This window comes from Acipenser ruthenus, chromosome 10 (genome assembly GCF_902713425.1).
Source record: "Acipenser ruthenus chromosome 10, fAciRut3.2 maternal haplotype, whole genome shotgun sequence".
NCBI classification, from domain to species: Eukaryota; Metazoa; Chordata; class Actinopteri; order Acipenseriformes; family Acipenseridae; genus Acipenser; species Acipenser ruthenus.
In genome coordinates this window covers 17,148,978-17,173,758 of record NC_081198.1, presented here as the reverse complement: position 1 = coordinate 17,173,758, position 24,781 = coordinate 17,148,978, and the positions used below count along the sequence as shown (strand labels likewise).

Here is a 24,781-nt window from a genome sequence, read left to right as displayed (position 1 = left end):
GAAAACCCCACAGCAACACCCAAGCAAGCAGTCTTAAAGGTGATGTCAAGAGATCTGTATGTTTTAATGGCTGACGAAGCTACTAAAGTAGTAGCATTTAGGTCTAGAACTTTTGTGCATCACATTTAGAGTAATACTGTTAAGAGAAAGCTATGGTTTGAAAAAGAAAAAAAAAAAGCCCAGTATTACTACAAGCAAAGACACACTAGAGCTAAATGAAAAAACACTGCAGACTGGAGCTGCCCATGGTCACAGATTCACAATGACACCATTCATGTCAAGGTATATATTAAAAAATAAATAAATACAATTTAAACTTTGAAAACAAAGGGTTGCAATAAAAAAAAAAAAAAAAAAAAAAAAAAACTGCATTGGTTATGGATATCCTACTGTACAGTATTATGATACTTTTTTAAATAATAAAACAGTAGGGTGTAACAAAATAGTTTACATTAAAGGATTTTAAAAAATTGCTCAACGAGTCATGAATTTATTATTATTATTTTTTTTAAACCAATTTCGTTTACTTTTCTTTTCTGTGACTTTGGACTTATGAAAGAATGAGCATACCAAAAGTCTCTATAGATCACCAAGGGTTTGCAGGAACATTCACCCACATGGATGGGATGATGAGAAGAAGGAGAGAGAAAGAGAAAGAAGGTTTATGTATTTAACAATAAGCACATAAAAACACACAAAAAGTGGTTTAGTTACACAAAGAGAACACATGTTACCAGTTGAATTGACAGAGAGGAATACACTGAAGAGATGTCTTGTTGCCACTCTGTTGATAACTTTACAATGAATTTAAAACAGATTGATCAAGACTGGTTTTCCCCAAACAGAAACAATGAAGTAAGGCAATGGCAGAACTTACTGCACAAAGAGTAAACTAAATATCAGGACCACTGCAACCTGAAGAGAACTAGATATTGTAGAATATTGAGGAGAGGGAGGAAGGTTTGTTTTACTTCTATTTTATAATCAAAAATTGGACTTGTAATGGCTGCTAATGGTGTATTCACATGACACACTGTTAAGCTGGTTAAGATTTAGACTTGACAAAACTGCATGTAGATGATCCAGCACTGATTTGTCAAGTTATTGTAGATATTGCAATCACAGGAAGTAAAAATCAAGCAGCACAGCAAGACCCTTATTAAATCAAGCATGTCACCAGTACAGTATGACACCAGCTTTTTATTTTATTTTTTAAGTTCTACACCAAAAGGAAGTTCAATTCCATTTTTCTTTTCTATTACAAGAACAGTTCATCATGAATCCCAGTATAAACAGCAGTTTCTTGTAATCTCATTTTACATACAATAACTACACAATATACTATTTATTGCATTTGGTATATTACCTATTAAGGAAATGGTATACAGTACTTCTGTGCTTGATTTGTGACAAACTTGATATCTTATTAGCTACATACCACCAAGCATTATCTGCCGATATTAAGGAGAAAAACAGATACCATGGGACTACTTCAGCTGCAGACTTCTGAATATACAGACTGACCACTAACTTACTGTACACACAACACAAATCTTTATTAAGTCAAGATATAATGAAGTGCACCAGGGAATTTCCTGACACACATTTACTGTTGTCTTGCACTTGGGTAATATATTTAACATGATTATTCTAGAAAATAAAAATAAAAAAAACAGCAAGACACCAGCAATTTGCATTTTATATTACAAAAAGACAAATATCATTATACAGTATTCAGACCTACATGCTGTAAGGATATTTCTCACATTTTAAAAACCCTGTAACAAATACCTTTTTTTATAAGCAAATTTGAAAATGTACTCACCATTCATTATGACACAGTACTTAGAAACATTCTTTCCTTTATGATCTCTGTATTTTATACAACAAATTATTCAGACTAATATCCATTAAATACTTATCAAAATGCACCATACAAAAAAAAAACACAAAAAAATTAACAATAATAAAACCACCTTACAAAATCTGCAATCATTCAGCTCCAAGTTTAACAAAACTACAATTTGTAAAGAGAATTTGAAATGGCATCAGGGATGCTGCTAGCACACCATGATGCAAAAGATGTTTGCAATCAGATCAAGCATACAGTAGGGCATTCCCATGGTAACACAATCTGTACAAAAGCAGCACTCATCTAAAAGCTCTGCTAGTTACCACTCTGGAGCGTGTAACCCTTTCAAAAAGTGCATTTGTACTGCTTTTCAAATGGCAAACACGCATATCTAACACTCAGCGATGACTACATAAATATTGTTGACTACATGATCAGTTAAGCCTCCATATAGAAATCAATTAATTAGGCACACAAAATATAATCATTCAAATAAATATTGATGATTGTACTGCCCACATACATTTTCGCTCCATTCCTCTCCCCCCCCCCCCCCCCCCCCCGACATGATTACTTTAATATCACTGCAGTTAAGTAAAAGCTTGTAAATGCAAGGGGTAATTACACCTTGCTAGCATCAGAAGAGAAAAAAACCCACAATATTCTCAACAAGCCTAAAGTTTAACATACTACAGGGGTGTACCTAAAATATTTATTCCAAACAGATTACAGTACTTTGGAATGTAATCTATATAAACTAGACACGAGTTTACAGTTTTTTTTTTTGTTTACAGCGAATACACAGAGGGGTGTAACTTACAAAGCATTTTCAAAACTGATTCGTTGGTAGGATGGAACCAGCAAATCAGATGCTAGTTAACATGAGCAGGAAAAGAAGAGCACGCCCCCTGCTTGTCTTTGGCAGAAATACTGTAAACAGCAAGACAGAGCGTTTGGTGCAGTTTCGTTGATAAACTTAAATATTATTAACTATGAGCGTTTAAAATTGTAATTATTTAAATCGATTATCCAGTATTTATATCAATGTATATAATGAGGAATGGAATCGATCAAAAAATCGATTTTTGATTTAATCGTAGCCTTAATCTGTAGCATTAATAAATGTACAGAAAAAAAACATTTACATTCTCACAGATTCCATAATAATTTATTTTTCAACATATAATACTGAAATGTACCAGTGTTCAAAGTGTAGTAATCATAAGCACCTCACTAATAGGGCAGAGGGGGCACGTACCCCTCTACTTTGATTATAGGGGGGCAAACTATACATTTTGCCCCTCTACTTTTTTTGCTCAGTGTATACACAATGATTCTATGTTTTGTTATGCTTTTGCTTTTAAATGGTTTAAAATGAAATTAAAAAATGGAATCAGAGGATGCCAGAAGGGCCACATTGATAGAAACCCACAATAGAAAACACACCCTACACAAACATTGGTTTGACCCATGGTCCGCTGTGTATTACAATAGCTGACATTAGCTGCTTAGAAAGGAGTGACTGAAACAGAAGCTGTTGGGCAGTTACGCAGATACTCCAAAAATGTATTAGTTAAATATAGACTAGGTACCCTCCCTTACTGCCTGAAGCTAGCTGCTCAACCTAACTTGAGTTCATTATCTTAAGCTCGATCATCACAGAAATGCATGCTACAGGCGTCCTACGGCCAATAACATAGTACTAATTCTCTCAAAAATGTGACCAACCCCAACGTTACAAGAAAACAAATACATTTTCACTTTGGTACTGCTTGCTGTTTCAACTTTGTCAGCTTTTAAAATGTATTTATTTATTTTTAAAAACAATATTAGCATTTCAGCATGGGAAATCATAATCTATAGCTTGAAGTCACAGCACAAAATGTTACTGGTCAATTTCAAACACTATCAGTTTTCATTTCTCTCTCTACGTAAATCAATTTCTGTATTTACAAGATGTCTTGTAAAAAGTTTTTGCTATGAACAATTCTACAACAAATCCACATTTTCAGTTTAATTGAGTAATTAAATCAAATAAAACACAACGACGATAACATAGAAATTCAAGTAGCTTCTAGATTTGTTTACTTTTGCTGTAATATTTCTGACAGTGTTGCATGTTTTTTTTAATTATTATCTGAAAGCAGTTACCTTCAGTTGCTCAAACACGATGTGCTTTTCAAGTTTACCCTATACTGAAAGAGAGAAAAATCCTGCAATAGCAGTATTTTGCATTTAAATTCCAGACAAGCTGTAACCTGCATTATCAGCTCAGCTTATCTAGCACTTACTCCATCTGTCCCAATTGACGGTGTATTCAGAGATGTGGGGACCTTCACTCTCCAATGCCTTCTGTTCCTGTGTCCCCTGGCGGTATTTATTAAAGAACCGACTGGCTAAACCATCAAGTTTCTGCAGTGCAGAGCTGCTCCCAGTGCACTGACTACACTGCTGCTCCTTCGCCTGCGCCATGCCAGAGCATTCACAACTTTAAAACAATGGACGGGAGTACTGAAATCTAAAAGGAAACCCAGCTCACAAGAATGTAACACAAACTTCCTGTTTGCAATCGCTTAGCATACCACACAGAGATGGGTTTGCTTCCTGTAAGCTAAACATAAGCCATTTTGTGGTTTAAAAAAAATTCTAAATAAATACTCTATGTTAACTGATCGGTATTTTGTTTTCATGCATTTTCAGCCACTAACCGCTGTAAAGTTCTTAAGTCAGATCTGCTACTGCAGACATATCAGAAATAACTAACTTTTAGTCTTTCTGACCATGCATGCATACATAATTATTCTAGAAAGAGCTCAATAGGGTGAGAAAGTGACAGCTGTAGCAAGGCACTAGTAGAAACCTGGGTGAACTGGTAATGGGATATGAAGCAGTTTCCCCCCAGGTCAGCACTCTGAATCTAGCTAAGGCTGGTAGTGACCAAAAGTCGTCTCAGCTAATTTTTTAGTAAACATGTGACGAAATCACAGAGATTTGGCTCACAGGATTTGAAGTGATATGCTCTCTACAAATATACACCGTTTGATATGCCTTTGTACTTGCTTGTGATTTTGTGCATATTTGCGAGGTCACTACTAATCTGCTGTTTACTTACACCATTGATATTACTTGAAAAATTAATATTTAATTAAATAATGCTCAACTGTACAAATACAAAAGTTAACATAACTTGGGGGACATTGGGAGAGATAGCTAAAACAACTACAAACATAAAAGCTCAGTTAACAACCAATGTTTGTTTACTTTACTTAGGAGGGCAGCACATTTTGACCTTGGCAAGAAACCCACATTAAGAAATTAGGTCTCCAGTGTATTTTCATACGGTTGATGGTCACATTTAACAACAACCACATCATTTTATACAAAAATGTCTTTTGTGTCAGTTGTAAAGATATAAAAATAACCAGTAAACGCTCTCATGCTAATGATGTTGAGCAACACTGAGTCTGACACTGCAAAGCTGCAGTGCACAACATTCTAATCTAAACGGATCCACACTTCCGCCTTGTGTGGTTTGGTCAGAAAATGTGAAATAAATGTTAGAAACTCCAGGGTTCTACTGCATGTAAAGCTGCAGTTGTTTTGCTGTGTGTAGCGGAGCCTTTCAGTGTTCTGTAGGCTGAAAATCAGTGTGCAAGTCCATTACAACACAACATGTCTTTGCAGTTCACTTTAATTCTTAATTTATTTTTTATGAGTATATATAGTATATACATAGCTGGTAAGATCATACAGTACAAGAATATGCAGTGGCAGAAGTTAAATCCTGATGATACCATCTGTTGCTAATTGATTAAATTAAAATAATTCTAAACAAAAGATACAAAACACAAACAGGAAACATTTTTGTTTTTACTTTATTCTGCTAAAAAAGCTTTGGAGAAGAAATTGTTATTTTGCAGATACATACTATATAAACTATACATCTATCTACATTTATAAATCCAAAATATAAAACAATACAATACTTAAAATACAGGACAACCTATTTCAGGCTACACCATTATCAGCTATCCTTTTAATACTAACAGTTGTTTAATACAATGAATTCAGAGAAACAAGTAAACTACACCTTTGACGGATTAAAAAAAAAAAAAAAAAAAAAAGATTAGGTACTGTAGGCTTCTGCCATAGCATTAAAATATGTTTATTAGATTCCTCATTTGAGTAATAATTGTAGTAATATTTATATTTTTAAAAATATAAATACAATTTGCTAAACAACATTACCCTGTAGCACACTTTCATATTTAAGACATTTTCATGAATAAAAATAGAAGACAGCTTCCTTTACATTTCCTTTAGTAGAGAAAAAAAACTCTACTGTTCTGCAAATGTTGCTTTAAACAGGATAGGCAAGGATCTGAAGAATACCATGTATTCTAGTGACATCTAGCAGACAAAAAGAAAACTACAATGACAAAGATGCTGCTTAAACAAAATAAGGTTTTGTTCTATGTTGATCATGAATTTTTGACATGTATTCGGATACAAAAATCAGATATTCGTATTCGCTAGAAATGGCGTTGCACTTATTTACCGCATCACCGGTTAAACGTTTCAAAAATGACAAATGAAAAAGAGCTCCGTGTGATATGTGATATTAATATAATAAACAAAAAACAAAAAAACACACAAATCAACATAGCAGCTCTTGCGCCTCTATTTAAAACGCTATAGGGTCTGCCCAATGTTAAATAGCCTGCCGGCGACCTGACCCTTTAACTCTTTTTACTCAGGCACTGTGAGAGACAGCCCTGCTTGCAATATGCCGTTGGAAGAGGAGAGTCAGAACTTTAAAACAAGGTCCTATTTGTGTATTTCAGGTAGAGGACCATGTTAGGAGATAGCTGTGAATGCGAGTGTTTTGCAATGTTACTGCTGCGCTGTAAGACAGACCTACTCGGTGCAGTAAACAAACATTTTCACAAAAAAACCTTTACAAAATAAGAGAAATGGCGACATCGAAGGCACAAGGACCTATTTTCCGTTATATATTTATTTTTCGTGTTTGTGGATCAGATGTACGAGACAAGAGCTGTTAGGGTTATGTTGCCTTATGTTAATTATTTTTATTTCAACCCGGCTCACCGCTGCCACCCCCGCACTGACTCAGGAGGGATGAAGACGGCCACACGCATGTGCCGTCAGAGCTACAGCGTCGGAGGACCACACAGCTCTGGGTAGCTTACAGGCAGGCCCGCAGGAGCCTGGCCTGTCTACAGGGGTCGCTGGTGCGAGGCGAGCCGAGGACACCCTGGCTGACCTAGGCCCTGCCCACCCGGGAGCCGCTTGGCCAATTGTGCACCGCCCCCAGGGAACTCCCATCCATGGTCGGCAGTAGAATAGCCTGGACCCGAACCAGCGACTTCCAGGCTATAGGGCGCATCCTGCACTCCACGTGCAGGATGCGCCACTCGGGAGCCCTAAAATATTTTTTACAAAAAATAAATGTTTTTTTCTAAAAAGCGCCTCTCTTTTTCTGCGGTTTTTGTTATCTGTATTGAACAGGGTGAGTTTCAAACTATTTCACTTTTTTATGGAAGACTAGTGTGTGCACATTCATTTCATGTATGACATGTACCTGTAACTTCTATAGTTAAGAGTTATAGCCACAAATCTAACAGTAAAAAAAAAAAAAGGCAAAAATACCTCAGACCCTAAAGGGTTAAAAGTTTTAGATAGCAAAAAGTAAACAAACCAGATTATGCGTGCGCACACATAGTGATCTTTATGGAAGGCAACCTGGGTCAAAAAAAAGCGTTGTGCTGCTTTAGAGCGAGTCAGAATCTAACGGGACAGAAAAAAAATTCTGAAATGCCTCGCTTATAAGTGCCCAACTTGCTGGAAATGTTGTGTAGTGAATTTTATATAGATTGTATATATCTTGTATATTTTTTGTTGTGACTTTGTTATATGGAATGTAATAAAGGAGAACCAAGACAGTGAATTTTTTCCCCTTTATTTTATAACACCATTTCCACGTTTGTTTTCTTTGAAGTGTTTAAAGTTAAATTTCAGTCTTCGTTTGCTTGTTCAGCTACAAAAAGGCACAAGTAAACCTCATGTTATTACTTTATGAAAATGTGGTTATGGCCACTGTTTACTGTAAAGAAATGACAATAGCAAGGAATGAAAAAAATGCGGTGTCAACATTATGTGCTACCGGTATTTATTTTGGGAATAAACAAAACAAGGTTTAACTTGAACGGCTATTTGGCATCCTTTGTTTTGTAGTTAATTCACTGGGATAAGGTAAGGCCTACACAATGTATTCTTTACTCCTGGGAAATGTTTCTATATTGTAACGTCTTGTTGTAAAATAAAGGCACACACACAGGGGCCACAGCCACGCCCCCTGCCCCTGCTGCTATGCTGTCTCTGCCTGCATTCTGAGCAATATAATGGCTTTTATAACTTTTTGAAAAGAAAAGAATACTTAAAATTACGAGCGAATATCCGAACATGAAAATCCCATGTTCGTCCCAGCGCTAAACAAAATGTGTACAGCTCATCACTTCAAACACATTGTACTGCTCAAGCTGGAGCTACACTAAAGAAATACATTAAATTTACCAGTTCCCAGATATTACAGATTTTTAATGCCATGTCAGATAATTGTCCCTGAAAGGTAAGGTACCGAATGTTAGCATTTCTATTTTAAAGTGAACCTTGATAGTGTTCCTTCTAAATGACGCACAGTAAAAAATAAAGCAGTAAAATGACAAAATAACAGGACACTTAATATGTATTAACAAGCAGGGGCCAGATTGTTGTCACTAAATCTTGTTAAGTATTTCTGCAACCCCACACAAATGTCAAAAAACAAATAAAGATTATTTGAAAGTTAGTTTCTCAATTGTGGTGGCAGTACATTTAAACTTTTACAGCCGTCCCTAAGGGGGACCGTTTACAGTAGCCACTGCGGCTAGCTCTTAAGGCACTTTTTTTTTTGTAATGTAAACGCAGCCATCCTAATTGCAGTGGTCTCAAAAGTGGCCTGCTCCAGAGGGGGGTCTGCGATGGTCTGTTTTCTGTGAACACATCATTCAGAGATGTCTCACGCAGAGGCACATTGTGAGGACGCCCCCCCCCCCCCCCCCGCCCCCGCCCCCGCCCCCGCCCCCGCCTCCGCCCCCGCCCCCGACCCCGCCCAGTGTCAGTGTCACAGCTGTCTCCTTGGGAACAGGACAAATAAACAGACTCAGCTGAAGCTGCGAACATGACAGGCCGGAGAGATCAGAGCTGGTGGTCAGAATATTTTGTTTAAATCGTCTATTGTGGGCAGTTTCACTCATGCACAGGATCCTGGTAACTGCCAATAAGAGGCTACTAACTAGCACCAAAAGTACACTTGTCTGATAATATGACAAACAGAGAACCAACAAAATAATACAGTTTAATTCATATATGCTATCATATGTATTAGTTGTATACTGTATTTACCCCCAATGTTTACTTGAAATATGGGAATATTACAAATTACAAAATTCAAGCAATGCACCCTTCTACCATTTCCTGAACCACGTTTCACCTCCAATACTGTTAGCGAGTATCATATCCAAACACACATTTTCACTGTAGAACTACTCACACCGATCCCCACATACTACTGTGTGTGACTTGACAAATAAAAAGTTACCATTTAGGTTTGTTATTTAGGAAAATTGTTATTTTCTACACCTTTAAATTAAAAAGAACATTTAATTAAAACAATTGGGGCTATAAAAAGCAAGACAATGCTCTTCCACGTTTGCAGCATTCTCTTCCTTTAATTTTCTTTAGCAAAATATTGTTTATTTCTTAAATAAAAACATTCAATTTTTGATATGTATCAGTTGCTGTTGTCTGAGGTTAAACCAATATAAACCCTACTTTAATGCATAGCCATGCAAGGGCCATGTGTGTTTAATATTTGGCAAAATACAAGCTTCATTTTATACAAATTTTTTTCTTGCAGCATTTGACCAAAACATTGTAAAGGTAAGATAACTTTAGTAGTTTGTATTTCTGTGACTGCAAAAAAAGCATTTTGTAATTCAGTTATTTGCAGCTGCATTAAAAACTGTTTTCTAAGTTATTTTTAAAGTAGTGCATTTAAATCACTGGAAATATATAGTATGAGCATGTGGGCATTTTGGTTAAGTATATTCCATATGCAGCTTTAGAATTTATATATATATATATATATATATATATATATATATAATGTTCTGTTTCTGTGTTTATTTGCTTCCGTCATATTGTTTGTGCCGTGGTCAATAAAGCAAATAAGATAACGCTTTTGTTTTTATTGTCGACCAAGTTTTTGTACAGCAGTTGGTGATGTGTCTATTAACTTGTTGTCTTGTGTGAAGCTTGGTAACCATGGAGATACGACATCTGAGGTCACGCACTTTAGTTTAGGGGCTATGCAAACACATACAAGCATAGAGCTGTCGAAGCGTTGATCAAGTGTAAACAGGCGGCTCAAAAGATAAGAATCTTTTAATGTAAATCGACACTAAGCCAGTTCAGGTCTCAGTTAAGTGTAAACGCACTACTACAATGCCAATGTATACATATATGGTACATCAATTTGTATTTATTGTTCTTAAGTGCATAAGTGCTTAAAATGGACATACTTTTTAATATGTTTTTTATTAGGATGTTTTTATGAACGTTTGTGACCCAATAACAAATTTCATTCAAAAATGTGTTTATGCCTTTTTAAACCATGAGGAATGTAACACGCACAATTGCAGATTCTTGTAACAAAACTCCCCTCACTAAAATCATCAACAAATCAACAAGCAATCTTTTGTGATCGCACCTTGGTATGATTTGTGGTGTTATGCAGGCAATACTACTTTATCTCTTATTTACACATTTGTACGGAGTATGAAAGACCAGGTTCCGTTGATTATGCATTTCCCTGGTTTTGATTTACTGTAGTATAAATCAGAAGATGAGGAAGCAGATCAGACTCAATTTTATATGGGCTATAACATTATACAAATGATACCTGGAAATACATGACCTGATTAAGGTGTTTAGATTTGTTTTTTTTTGTATTCCTTCCCTTAAATGACAATAAATTATTTCCTGTACTGTCGTCAAATTGTAAAAAATGTTATAACACATGATGGAACATGGAGTAAGTCGCCCAGATTCATTTTTACAAGCTGCAGCACTTCGCTTGCATCCTAGCACCCACTAGTGGTGCATTTTCTGTATCTCCAATAATAGGTTAATTTAAAAGTGTGGTAACATGGAGTAAATCCATGGAACTAAAAAAAAAAAAAAAAAAAAAAAAAAAAAAAAAAAAAAAGAGATTTATGAATGCCTGAGGACATGTAATAACTCCTAGGCAGAGCTTTTGTCTTTGTTGATGCAAGGTTGCTCCTGTGAACTTGCAGGACTGTTTCCAATCAGAAAGCGTTTGACTTCCCAACAGAGCAGACAGGCAACGACAGAAGGAAACCCCAGCCAGCTTCACTTCTCAAATTATCTACAACTTAGCTGATGGTTAAGTAGCTTTTGAAATACAGCACCCTGCATGTGCTTCACCTTTCTTCAACACTACAGTACATAGGGTCTGCTGCAGGCCGCTAACCCCTTTTAGTAGAATCTTTTCAAAGCAAGCCAATAGTAGCCTGCATTATTTTAACTATTAAACCTTACTACCAAACAGTTCGTCCCAACCCAAACCATAAGTGCTAGGTCTGCAATGGAAAATAATATATATATACAATTCTTTAGAAAGTAAAAAAAATGTAAAGAAAAAAATGTAAACACCAGATAGAGTAACTTATGTTGCAAAATGCATGAATATACAGAAAAAAAACGACAAAATTGTGGAAAATATAGAAATACAAAAACTACAGTGCTCCCCTTTCTTACTTGAGTTGCACCCTGTACAGTATTTGGTACATTGTACCTTTCACCTCCATATAACACAGACTTCTGTTACACATTTGCACAGACAGTGGTCAGCTTACAGCAGGCTTGAAAACATTTGTACTATTCAGTGATGGAGGAAAACCATGTCATCCTAGTAATTCCCAGACTCTTGTTACTAAAAAAAAATCCTTTAGAACTTTCCTCAACTGTAGGATACAGATTGGCCATAGTCCAGCGTTGCTCGGATACACAAATTGAACACCAACATAATCTCTCATCAACCAAAACAGACTACTGTACTGTATCTACATAATAAACAGGCTATAAAATAAAATGCCATAAATTCACTGCTATGATTGCTTCTCAAAAACAGCACACTTAATTAAATGCTGTATAAATCGGAAAGTGCAGCTTCCCCCAGTACACTGTGACATAGTACTACGGTAAGCTTGGAAGGCTCTGTTTACACAGGGGCGACCCGGGCGAGATGGGAGAAGAGGTCAGACTGGGTTACAGAGTGTGGGAGAGTCCTGGTTATAAACTCAGTGAGAGAGCCGCACTACAGTATGCTCACAGAGAGGAAATACTTCACAAGACTCGGCTCGACTGTCAGACTTTAAATAACAGCAACACAGGAATCTCCACGGAAAATACATCCTCTCTTCCTAGAAAGAACGTCCCCACAATGATGATCGTGGTACATACAGTACAAATCTCCTGGCTCTACTTTAACTAGAAGCTACCCCAGACACTGAACTTACAATTCCCTGCAGCATCAAAACAATTCCAACTAAAGACCCTTTCATACTGGCATGATCTACCCGGGTAGGACCCGGTGTCATGCGGGTCAGGTACGCGATTTCACACTGCTTTTGATAAAGCAAGGTTCACCTGGGTGGCAAGTAAAATATGCGAGTATCAATGCCCCTGGAAACAGCTTGTTACTGATGCCTCAATCCAAGCTTCTCTGGATTGAACCTTCTGCCCAAATATTGATTTGAGCAAATGTTTCTACATCCCTGCTGCAATCTGGTTCATGCTATGTCTCAAGCAACAAAAATATGGCTAAACAGAATAATCAGAAACGTTCCTTGCGGAAGTGAAACCTTCACGAAGGCATGGCTGTTTGTTATTGCATCAGCTCACAAACGTCTGTCAACCATTTTGTCTCGCTCAACCCGGGTCAAAGCGTGTCAACATACTTCCTGAGGTGCGTCACTGGGACCCAGGTCCGAGTGCCAGTGCCAGTGTGAAAGGGGCTTTATTCAATAGTGGGGGACTTGACCTGAGGCTTTGGTGTATTCTCTTTGCTTCAATATCAGACACCAAAACAGTTTTATTTGTGTGTTTCACGCTATAGCTGCAATTTAAAAAGCACTTGAGATAATTACAGCACATTAAAAAACTACTTTACAGAGCCAAATTACTTTACAGTAATACTTCTGTATATAGACACACTCAGTTTAATTACTTTTTATGTTGCCAAATAAACTAATAATAACAACAATAATAGTAATAATAATAATAACTAGAACTGACAGGCCGTTTTATGGCTTCCAAGCTCAGTACCAGTTGGAGATTTTGGCAAGCTGTAGCATTGCAGCACAAGTGTCAGCAACAGATCAGTTTTATGGAGCAGTTTCAATTCAAAATACTGCATTAGTTAATTCTCACAAAAAAGATTTTGAAAGGTTTTTCCCAAAAATGCGCCAGGCCGCCATCTTGGTTGACGCTGGAGCATCTGAACTGTAATCTACACAGCACGATACCTGCCAAGTTTCATGCGGATTGGTTACACCGCGTGAGAACAGGAGCAGTTTAAAGTTTTGGGATGAAAAAACAACAATAATAACAAAAAATAATTAAATTAAAAATAAATAAATAAATAAATAAATAAATACATACATACATTTTTTTTTACAATAACAATAGGCTTCCCAAGCCAGGTTGGAAGCCTAATAATAATAATAATAATAATAGTCACAGAAAACCAATTCATTTTGCTACCAAAACTAACATGTATTTTTCTGTTTTACACTAGAATGCGGATCAAAACAGATTAAGGTCAGTAACTGAATATCCAATGTAATATTTGCAATGCACCCCACTCTTTTTAATTCAATTGTTTATTTGCACAATATGGGAAAGAGAAACAATTCTGCCTCTGTAATAACAGAATAAATGATAGACAGGGATTCTTTTATAAGTAGTCAAAATGAAGGAATTTTAGAGTTGATCTTCTGTACCACAAAGTGCAGGGTGTTTCAAGTCCCTTTCTTCACACAATTCTTTCTGCTTTCTGTATTTTTTAACTTGCATCCAAGGAGGGCAGAACAGTGCTCATTCAGGAAACTTGGCACAGTACCAGATAAGAGATGTTCATGTCAAATCCAAGTATCTTTTTTCCATTGCAACATTTTATAAACATACAGTAAGCAGCACTGGGAACACCAAGCACAGGAGTGTGCAGTGATATAAAAATCATGAATACCATTTTAGGTAATAGTATGTCTATCATTAGAAAACCTATTAACTTAGACCCATAAAAGGCACCTGCAGTCCATTAAATTATATTTTACAGTTAACCTTTCTCTCTCTAACTATCCCTGTATGTTAAGGCTATGTGTAAACATCTCAGGTTTGTTTAATAATCGTTTAGAAAATCCATCAACTATAAAACTAATTCTGAGCAGCTGACAAGTCTGTATCACTTACCTCTGGTTTGTTTTTTAATTGCGATGCAATGCATACTGACTCAGTCACATTCTGGTCCACTAAACAACCTAGCCTTGTCTCACACAAAGACCGTCTATGCCTGTACATCTATGGCCAAAAGTTTTGCATCACCTAGACTTTTAGGATTGAGACAGTTTTTAAAACATTTTAAAAACTGTATGAACTTAAATTTAAATATTTTATTTAACATCATATAAAATCAAAGAAACTGCAAAATAATCTCTAAAGTCTACCGGAACCCATAATAGTAGTACAGTATTTCATCATGTTATATTTTGAAAGGTCATTTTTCAATTTATCAGTTTTTCGTTAAGTATATGGAAAACTACAAAGCAGTATGTAATTCAATATGTTAACGTAACATTATTCAGCAGGTTTCATTCGACTTTATGAAGCAAAATTAGTTCATTCTATAGGGTGATGCGAAATATTTTGGCCATAGCTGTATTTTTCTTCACTTTGTTTCCCCCTTCCCAACTTGTTTATTACTGCCTACTAATGAATACAACATACTGCCTAGTCCCCTAATGTAAGCAACTGGTTTAACATATAGATTTTTGCAAGAGACTACCCCACCCATCTTTACACTTGTCAGTTGAAAAATAGGTGAAAAATATTCTGAACCTGTGATGAAACAGATGAGACGCAAGGTTTCTGCATGACACTGGGGAACTACATATTACTCATCCAAATAATAGTCTTCTCTGACGTAGTAAAAAGTGACTACTGTATACAAATTTGCACAGTTGTGTTTCAAAATTCTCCACGTGGAGGTTTGCCTGCTAGTTCTGACTAAGCAAAGGGATAAATAATTTGTTTTTGCCACTTCACTTTTTTGTAGAACTACATTTTGAACTTTAGTTTGTCCTAAAAGATATGCGCTATGCTGGGGCTGCAACAACTAGTTTCATAAAACAAACCTCCTGTATCAGAAAAGCTGACAAACACATTTGGGTGTCATCCTCATATATTTTTACCTGTGACATTGGTTTCTTGGTAAATTCAAGAGACAGAGCTTTGCCCAATAGTATGTACTTGAATTTGTGGCAGTATGGATGCTTTCATTTCAAGTAGTTTGCCATGGCGCTTATGTTGCTATTATACGTTTCTTTTTATTATCCTCTTCTACCAATTCGAAAAAAAAAAAAAAAAAAAATCCAAACTTCAGCTTTAGTTTTTGTAGACAATCACGCTTTCCCTCGGCTCACAAAGGTGTTGTTGTATAAAATGTTTGTAGTTTTTTACGACAGCGATATACTTGCTGACCACGTAAGGTCTCCAACATGTGCAGATTGTGCAGGCTCGGCTTCCTGAAGGAATCCTTAACACATGCAAGGAGACTCTGTTGCTAATTTGTACAATTTTTATCTCAATTAACAAAAACAAAAGATGATCACATTTATATTATAAGCTAAGCTTCTGTCTTCAGAGTGACGGTAAACTTGGAGAGGTACAGCACAGCTCGGCATATGGTTTGAAAGAGGATTTTGTTTTTGGAATTGGTTTATAAATTACAGTAGCGGAGGATTAAAAGAAGATAAGGGTGGATTTGTGCACTAACAGTGACTTATTAGTTAACATCACACTAGATTGTGATAATTTGTAACAGGACAGCAGTGGAAAAAGGATAGTGGAGCACCAGATCAGTGCAACACAGCTCTGTATCATGGCTTTATAAACCAAACCAAGCGAAGTAATTGACTAATGATTTTGCAAATTGACTGCTCCTTCAATCAACTAGTCAAGGAAAAACACTGATACGACCAAGGGAGTGCTGGTCTAAACAGGCTAAGGGATGTCTTCAAAATTAAAGTAGAATGTATTTCAGTTTCAGATTTCAAAACAGATCTGAACCCATGGCCTCTCACATATTTAGCCTAACTATATGACAAAAACCTGCTCGCTTGTTAAATTTGTCTGGTTGTAGTGCATATTTACGAAGATATAATATTTAACATTAATACACCCAACCCTCATTATATCGCCCCTTGCTATACTGCGGATTCAGATATATCGCAGCCCTGGAGTTGGCTCACCATTTTTACAGTCTAACTGCGCATGCTTTAGCTGTAATTTACATAGGCAATTTCACTTAGAATTACTGTTCGTTTTATTTTGTACTGCACATCAAACAAAAATATACAAAACAATTAAAAAACACATTAATATCATACTGTTATCATATACACACACATTGCACAATAACACAAAGCAATTTAAATATCTACTTGCTGAAGCGTTTTTTATTTTAGCCAACAAGGTGTTCACTTGTGTCAACAATGCACTAGCAAAAGTCACAGGGCAGTGACGTCAGCTTCCTAGCAACAAGCCTCCTATGTTGGGAATGGATTCTTTCAATGCAGCGGGTTTGTGCATTTGAGAAAGGAGAGGAAGACTCATGAAATTATTTGGAGACTTAAGTTGAGGAGATGCAATTACCCTCCGCAGTACGAATTAAAAGGGTGTGCTGCTTTTTATACAAAAAATGAGAAAGAGCGGGTTGCGTAGAGGATTTATATTGGACCCTGACGCCCCCGATAAAACAAGGGAGTGTTTGTACAGTATTTGTTAGCCTTTATGTTTTTCTATGGGATTTATCTTGGACCCTGACACACGCGATATAGAGAGTGGGTGGTGTACCTCAATATCCTAGGCCACACCACCCACTATGTTTGTAATATACAAACATATTAGTTATTCATTTCTTTATACAGGACGATGCCTCCATTATGTGATTAATATTTTTTTTTTAAAATAGGTCCTTAACAGTCCTTAACAAATTTCATATTTCTCATAAAAGTATATTCACAATTCCATATATTTCAAATAACTCAAAAGAACTATGAACAAAATAGAAAAGAAATATAAGGTTAAGTTATAAAAATATGCTTTCCAGTTTCAATATCAAGAGAGGTTAACCAGTCAAATAACTAAGTGAATATACTAACGGATTCGTTACAGTGATGGTGTAATGCAGCATCTGTTGTGTTGGAATGAAGACTGCATTTTTGTTTCATCAACTTCAGTTTGGAAGCAGTTTCAATTGCATTCAGTATTAAGTAAAATTTAGAGTTACTTCAAACTTAGATAAACTCAATCAATGTTCAAATGGTTCCGACGTTTGCAGTTGTTGTTTTCAAATGCACACAATATCATCAGTTCAGCTGAAGTCTTATCTTGTTTCAATTGTTCACCAAAGTAAAATTGTTTGCATTTTTAATCTTAGCAAAGTGTTACGCTCTATTAACTATTTTCTAATACAAAAATAGTATTTTACTTGAATCTTAAGTCTTTGAAATGTAATGCTTATTCTGCAGATGTGGTCGTTGTTGAAAAACAAAGTTGGAATGCAGTTGGTCTTCTCGTAACATGCAGAGTTGCAGTTGGATGTTGCGGCGAGGATAGGGTGACCAGATAGCAAGAGTGAAAAATCGGGACACTTTCAGTTGGTGAGGGGAGGAAAGAAACCTTGTGAACTACTGCACAAGGCCGGCGACGCAAACGACGTATCTTTCTTCTGTAGAGAGGCTTTTTTTTATTCCTTCGCCTTCCTGTGTGCACTGCATTTAGGCAAACACAAAAACTTGTAATTTAAAAAAAAAATACTCCAAAGCGGTTAACTTTCTTGTTTACTGTTCAGATGACAACAATGTTTTAATCAGCCTATCAGTGTGTCTGTACTGGCTTTTCTGTGACCTGCTGTACTGTACGTAGCAGGTGGGACAAAGTCAGTGCTGCATTGTTTTGATTTAGGTTGCTAAAATCTAGTTTTCAGCATTAGGCATAAAATACAAAAAATGGACGACAAAGCAAAACAAGCAAAGTATATTTTGGCTGAGGATCATGTCAAAACATTTCCCAAAGAAACTGTACATGCAGATGGAGGCAATTGTTTTGCACATCGTGACAAAGAAAATACGATTGATCGCTATAACTTCAGAATTGCACATTAAACAAAAGGCTACAACAGAGGCTGCTAAACAGAACGTAAAACAAAACAACAGCTTTCAGAAAAACTGGAAAGTCAGCTCAGACACAAAAAGTATTCCACCAAGAAAAACACATGACGCATACCGCATCATATGACTGCAGGTTAACGTGATTGGATAGCTGCATAGAGGCAATGTAAACAACTCAATCAGACATGTGTATGTATGTGTATGTATATATAGACATGTATGGTGTGTATATTTATATATATGTGTGTGTGTGTGTATATATATGTGTGTATATATATATATATATATATATATATATATATATATATATATATATATATATATATATATATATATATATATATATATATATATGTGTATATACAGTGTGTATATATATATATATATATATATATATATATATATATATATATATATATATGTGTGTGTGTGTGTATATGTGTATATATATATATATATATATATATATATTTTTTTTTTTTTTAAATATTTTTTTATTATTCATGTTTGGGTGTGGTTTGAAAGGAGAGAAATAACGTTTGCATGGCCCTGGGTTCAGTATACTATTTGTTATTACTGAAATGAAAAGGTTTGTTTCTTACTGATATAGTTTGGGGTTTGTTTCTTACTGATATAGTTTGGGGTTTTGACTTACTATGTGGATACTTTGAAATGTTGAAATGTTGTTGCAGTATTACATTATCACTGTATAAGCATTAACCAGTTTTTTATTTTATTTATTTATTTTTTCTCTCTGGTGTTTTCATACATTTTGGTACATTTCTTATAGTTACCTATTTTCAAGGGTTGTTCACATTTAGATAGTCCAGTTCTGGGACTAGTGTTGTAAGGTTAGGCACAGCAGAGCAGACACAGTGGTTAGGTTAAAAGCTTTACAAATTAAATGTACCACCTCTTAATCGTGTATGGGGGGAGGGGGCTGTTATATTTTTTCTATTGTTGTTTTTTTTTTTTGTTTGCTTTGTTTTCTCTCTTTCACTTTCCTTCTCTCTTCTGCTGTGTTTTTTTTATATTGGTCAGGGGGAGGGGATCTGAGGTTAAGATGTCGGTTTTGTTTAGTTTTGTATCTCATCCTACATTTTTTCTTTACATCCCTAAATCTTGATGGTTGCTGTGACTGGCACTAACTCTAGTGATATTGGGTGCCAGGTTAATTTTATAAGCTGGAATGTCAAGGGGCTTAATCACCCAGTGAAATGCAATCGAGTGTTATCTCACCTTCAACAATTGAAAGTGGGCATTGCTTTTCTGCAAGAAATTCTTCAAAATTCGGACCACTCCCGTATGCGCAGGAGTTGGGTGGGGCAGATATTTAATTCCAAATTTCATGGCAAAGCTCGGGGAGCAGCAATTTTAGTACACAAATCCATTCCATTCATTGCCTCCCAGGTGACTGCGGACCCAAATGGTCGTTATGTTGTTGTCACAGGTACTCTTTATAACACCCCTTTAATTTTAGCTAATGTCTATGCTCCTAATTGGGATGACAGTCAGTTTTTCACTAACTTTCTTTCTTCCCTACCTGATGTGCACACACACCACCTCTTACTCGGGGGGGACATGAACTGTACTCTTAATCCTAGGTTGGACCGCTCCTGCCTAAATCCAGCACCCCCTTCAAAATCTGCTCTGATTATTCGTTCATTTCTTGACACATATGGGGCTTCTGATCCGTGGTGCTTTCTTTTTCCAACTGCCCAGCAGTATTTTTTCTCCTGTACATCAAACATACTCTCGTATTGACTACTTTTTCCTGGACAAAAAACTGCATCCCATTGTACGTTCTTGTACATATCAGAGTATAGTCATATCATGCACCTCTGGTTTTGGAGCTTGTTTTTCACAGGCAGGTGGCACCACGTCATCCTTGGAGACTCAACCCCCTATTATTATCTGATCAAGACTTTGTCCAGTTTATTTCTTCCCAGATAGACTTCTTTCTGGATACCAACTCAACACCTGGGATGTCCTCCATCACTTTATGGGAAACCCTAAAGGCTTATTTACGAGGCCAAGTAATATCTTACAGTGCTCGACTCAACAGGCTTTAAACAGGGCGGCTCTCAGAACTAACTGACCTTATTTTGCAGTTAGATCAGCAACATGCTCTCTCTCCCACTCCAGAACTCTATAAACAACGATTGTCCCTACAAACTGAATTCAACCTTCTCTCCACTAAACAGGCAGAGCAATTAATGATTAGATCACGGCATGCACTATATGAACATGGTGACAAGGCTAGCAAGATTTTAGCACATCATCTGCGCCAATCTGCTGCTTCACATTTGATCCCGCAAATTAATTCTCAATCAGGTCTGCCTACAACTGACCAGCAGGAGATTAATGATCAATTTAAAACATTTTATTCTTCTCTTTACAAATCTGAATCACCTGCCGATCCTGCATTAACCGATTCTTCTTTGAGAGCCTTCCTGTTCCAGTTTTGGATCCTGACTCAAAAGCCCACCTGGAGGAGCCCTTTGCCCCAGATGAAATAACTCAAGCTATTGGGTCAATGCGGAGTGGTAAATCTCCTGGCCCAGATGGGTTTCCCATAGAATTTTATAAAAAATGTAGCTGTAGTTTGTCTCCCCTACTGAGCACCATGTTTGCTGAATCTTTTACATCTATGTCCCTACCGCCTACGCTGTGCCAAGCCTCTATCTCTGTACTGCTTAAACAGAATAAGAACCCTCTTGATTGTGGATCCTACTGCCCCATTTCGCTGTTTAATGCAGACTTTAAAATTCTTGCTAAGACCCTGGCACACCGTCTTGAGTCGGTTCTCCCCTCTATAGTCTCTTCTGACCAGACGGGATTTGTGCAGGCAGACACTCTTATTTTGACCTTCGCCGTCTGTTCAATATTATATATACTCCCTCTTCTCCCCTACTATTCTTTTGTTAGATGCAGAGAAAGCTTTTGATCGTGTCGAGTGGGACTGCTTGTTTGCTGCTCTACATAGGTTTGGATTTGGTCACAATTCTATTTCATGGATCAAGCTGTTATATTCCTCCCCTACAGCTCCTGTTCGCACAAATGATGTGCAATCCAAATACTTCCCTCTCCACCGAGGTACAAGACAAGGTTGCCCTCTCTCTCCCCTTCTTTTTGCAATTGCTATTGAACCTCTTGCAATATCCCCGCGTGTAAGTCAGGGTGTAAAAGAAGTAATACGGGGGGGGGGGGGGGGGGGGGGGCACGAGCAAAAGGTGTCACTTTATGCTGATGACCACCTTTTATATATTTCTGATCCTATCTCTTCCCTCCCCCATGCCTTAGTCATACTGGAGCAGTTTAGCAGGTTCTCTGGATATAAACTTAACCTACACAAGAGTGAATTGTTCCCTATCAACTTGGCAGCTCGTCGCTGTCCCCTTGAGAATCTCCCTTTCAAAATTGCATCCGAAAGCTTTACTTACTTGGGGGTCACAGTCACACGCTCATACAACAAACTCTTTAAATTTAACTTTACTCCCCTACTAGAGCGTAATAAACAAGACTTTCTTCGTTGGTCCACTCTACCACTTTCTCTGGCAGGTCGCATCAACTCGGTCAAGATGAACACACTCCCTAAGTTACTCTACCTGTTTCAATGTATCCCTGTTTTTATTACTAAAAGTTTTTTCAATACACTTGATCGGATGGTTTCTTTGTTTATCTGGAATAAGAAGCCTCCCAGAATTCAGAAAGATTTCCTACAACGAATGAAACCAAGGGGGGGTATGGCTCTGCCTAATTTTCAATTTTATTACTGGTCGGCTAATATCTGAAATCTATTACATTGGTCACATTTTCACCCCCGGCTGGACGGCCCTGCGTGGCTGGTCATGGAGCCAGCCTCCTGTCGCTTTACCTCCCTGCCTGCCCTACTGTACTCTTCTCTTCCCCTCTCAACTTCTCAGTTTAGTGTTAACCCATTGGTGTGTCACTCCCTCCGGATCTAGTCCTAGTTTAGGAGGCGGTTTGGACTACAGTCCACGTCCATATCTTCCCCTGTTGATGTAAACCATCTGTTCCCACCCTCAGTGAAAGACTCTGCTTTTAGTCTATGTTATAGAATTGGTATTAAGTCTCTTAAATATTTATACATTGACAATAGATTTTGCATCGTTTGGCCAACTTGTCCAAAAAATTAACCTACCTCAAACACACTTTTTTCGCTACTTGCAAATTCGAAACTTTGTTCACAATAGAGTGGTTCAATCTCCTCTACTGCCTCCCAAATCAACCACTGATTCGATTCTAGAATTCAACCCTGACAGTAGGGGCGTAAGATCTAAAATGTATAACATTATTGTCTCTGCATTGCCCTTCATTGTCCACTTTGAAAACCCTGTGGGAACATGATCTAGGACTCCAGCTAACTGATGACATTTGGGAATCCATCCTTGCTCGTGTGCATTCCTCTTCAGTTTGTGCTCGGCGTGGGCTTATTCAATTCAATTCAAGATCTTACACCGTCTTCATTTATCAAAGGTCAAATTGGCCAGAATATACCCTGAAGTGGATCCAGCCTGTGACAGATGCAAACTAGTACCAGCTTCTCTCATTCATATGTACTGGTCCTGTCCCAGGCTGGCTCCATTTTGGACCTCTGTCTTTGAGACCCTCTCTCAGTTCTTACAAGTGCCTATTGACCCCACTCCACTCATTGCGATTTTCAGTGTGATTCCCAAAAATGTTCCCTTAACAGGGCTGCAGTCGGACACCGTGGCCTTTGCAACTCTGCTGGCTAGACGCCTCATTTTGTTTGGTTGGAAACAGGCTGCCCCACCCTCACATGTTCACTGGATTAGGGATCTCATGTACTCCCTTAAATTGGACAAAATAAAGTTTACATTAAGGGGATCCACTGCAAAATTTTATAAAGCATGGCAACCCTTTCTATCCTATGTTGACAAGCTCAGATTGTCCTCCCCTCCATAATCTTCCTTTATAAAATTAATAATAATGGAAAAGCAAGCACAGCACTTTCTCTGTCTTTCTCCTCTTTCTCGTCTCTTTTATAACAATTATAATTATTATTAATATGATTTCCACTTAACTCTGTTAAATTGTGTTTATGTTTCATCCTGTTTAATTTGTGAAATCCAATAAACAAAGTTTAAAAAAAAAAAAAAGATTCTAAAACCATTTTAAATCAGTTTTATATCAATGTTAGAATCTCATAGTTTTAGTAAATCTAAAACCCTGAGATTTTTAAACAAGTCAATAGTACACCATCGTAAAGGTTTGTTTTCAATTAATTTTTAGAAGGAAATTAGTCATTTCTATTTAGTTAAATGTTCCATGGTAACAATTCATTCCATGGGAGGAAGTCATGGCACCTCATAACCACCAGATGTCACACTTCTTAACCCTTTATAGGAAGAAAAATGTATATTGTCTTTCAGACAGACATTCTTAATGAACAGATAAGAATAAGCTTTGTTTGTCTTAGACAAGGCTGTAAAGATAAGCACAGCAGGTAATCTCAATTCTCCAAATTTAATCTTTACGACCCTCTGTTACTAATATCTAGTCCTTTGAAGTTGATCAACAGGAATGCTCTGGGGGAAGGAAGGGGGAAGACAAACTTAACATCACAGCATCTCATAGTTTCATAGTTTAAGATTTTAAATGTCATTTTATAGAAGTACATTCAATTACATCTACGAATTTCTCTCACATGGTGTAGACAGAAGTGATGAGCTTAGTTTAGTAGGTTTTCAGGAAGGTAAAACACGGTCATTCAATAGAAGAAATGATTAGTCTGTATTAAATCAACTCAAAATGTTAATAAAACAAAAGCTCAGAGTATCCTGAAATAGTGTTATTTACCTATCTGGAGTGATCAACTGAAACCCTTGATCACACATATGTGTGGATGAAATGAAGGCAAATGTGTTTTTAACTGCGGCCTAATTTATACTGCAAAAAGATACTAATTATGACTGTAAACAAAACTGCCCTGACACATGGTAGCAGACTTTTTTTATTGCAAAATCAGAACTAGAACAGAGAAAGCTCTTGGACAACAAGTCTGAGGGCTCCATTACTTCAAACTAAAACTGAAATACCGATCCTTCTCTTTAGATAGCAAGAGGCATTTTTTGGGGCAAACTGAATTACCTTCAACATCGATACAGCAAAATAAATATTGTATCTTTCATAAAAGCATCAGAAATTAAATAAATAAATAAAATAAAATAAAATAAATCTATCTATCTATCTATCTATCTATCTATCTATACACACACATATTTGTTTTACATGGTTTCCTCCAGCCCTACAAATGTTGACTAGTGTGGAACTTATACTGTAGGCTACT

The 24,781-nt window shown here is 36.8% G+C and overlaps 1 protein-coding gene across 3 annotated transcripts in view; it reads right to left on the bottom strand.

Moving 5' to 3' along the window:
* Positions 1 to 24,781, bottom strand: part of LOC117413096 (cAMP-dependent protein kinase catalytic subunit beta) — a 54,148-nt gene that overhangs the window by 16,663 nt on the left and 12,704 nt on the right. Inside the window, exon 1 of one of the 3 annotated variants that reach the window (XM_059031888.1) lies at positions 4,144 to 4,372. The exons of 1 other annotated variant lie outside the window; for it this stretch is intronic. In XM_059031888.1, the coding sequence (XP_058887871.1) occupies positions 4,144 to 4,324 (181 nt within the window). In that variant the 5' untranslated portion in view covers positions 4,325 to 4,372. Of the gene's footprint in view, positions 1 to 4,143; positions 4,373 to 24,781 lie in introns of those variants that run through there. One more of the 3 variants, XM_034021847.3, reaches the window with a different exon arrangement.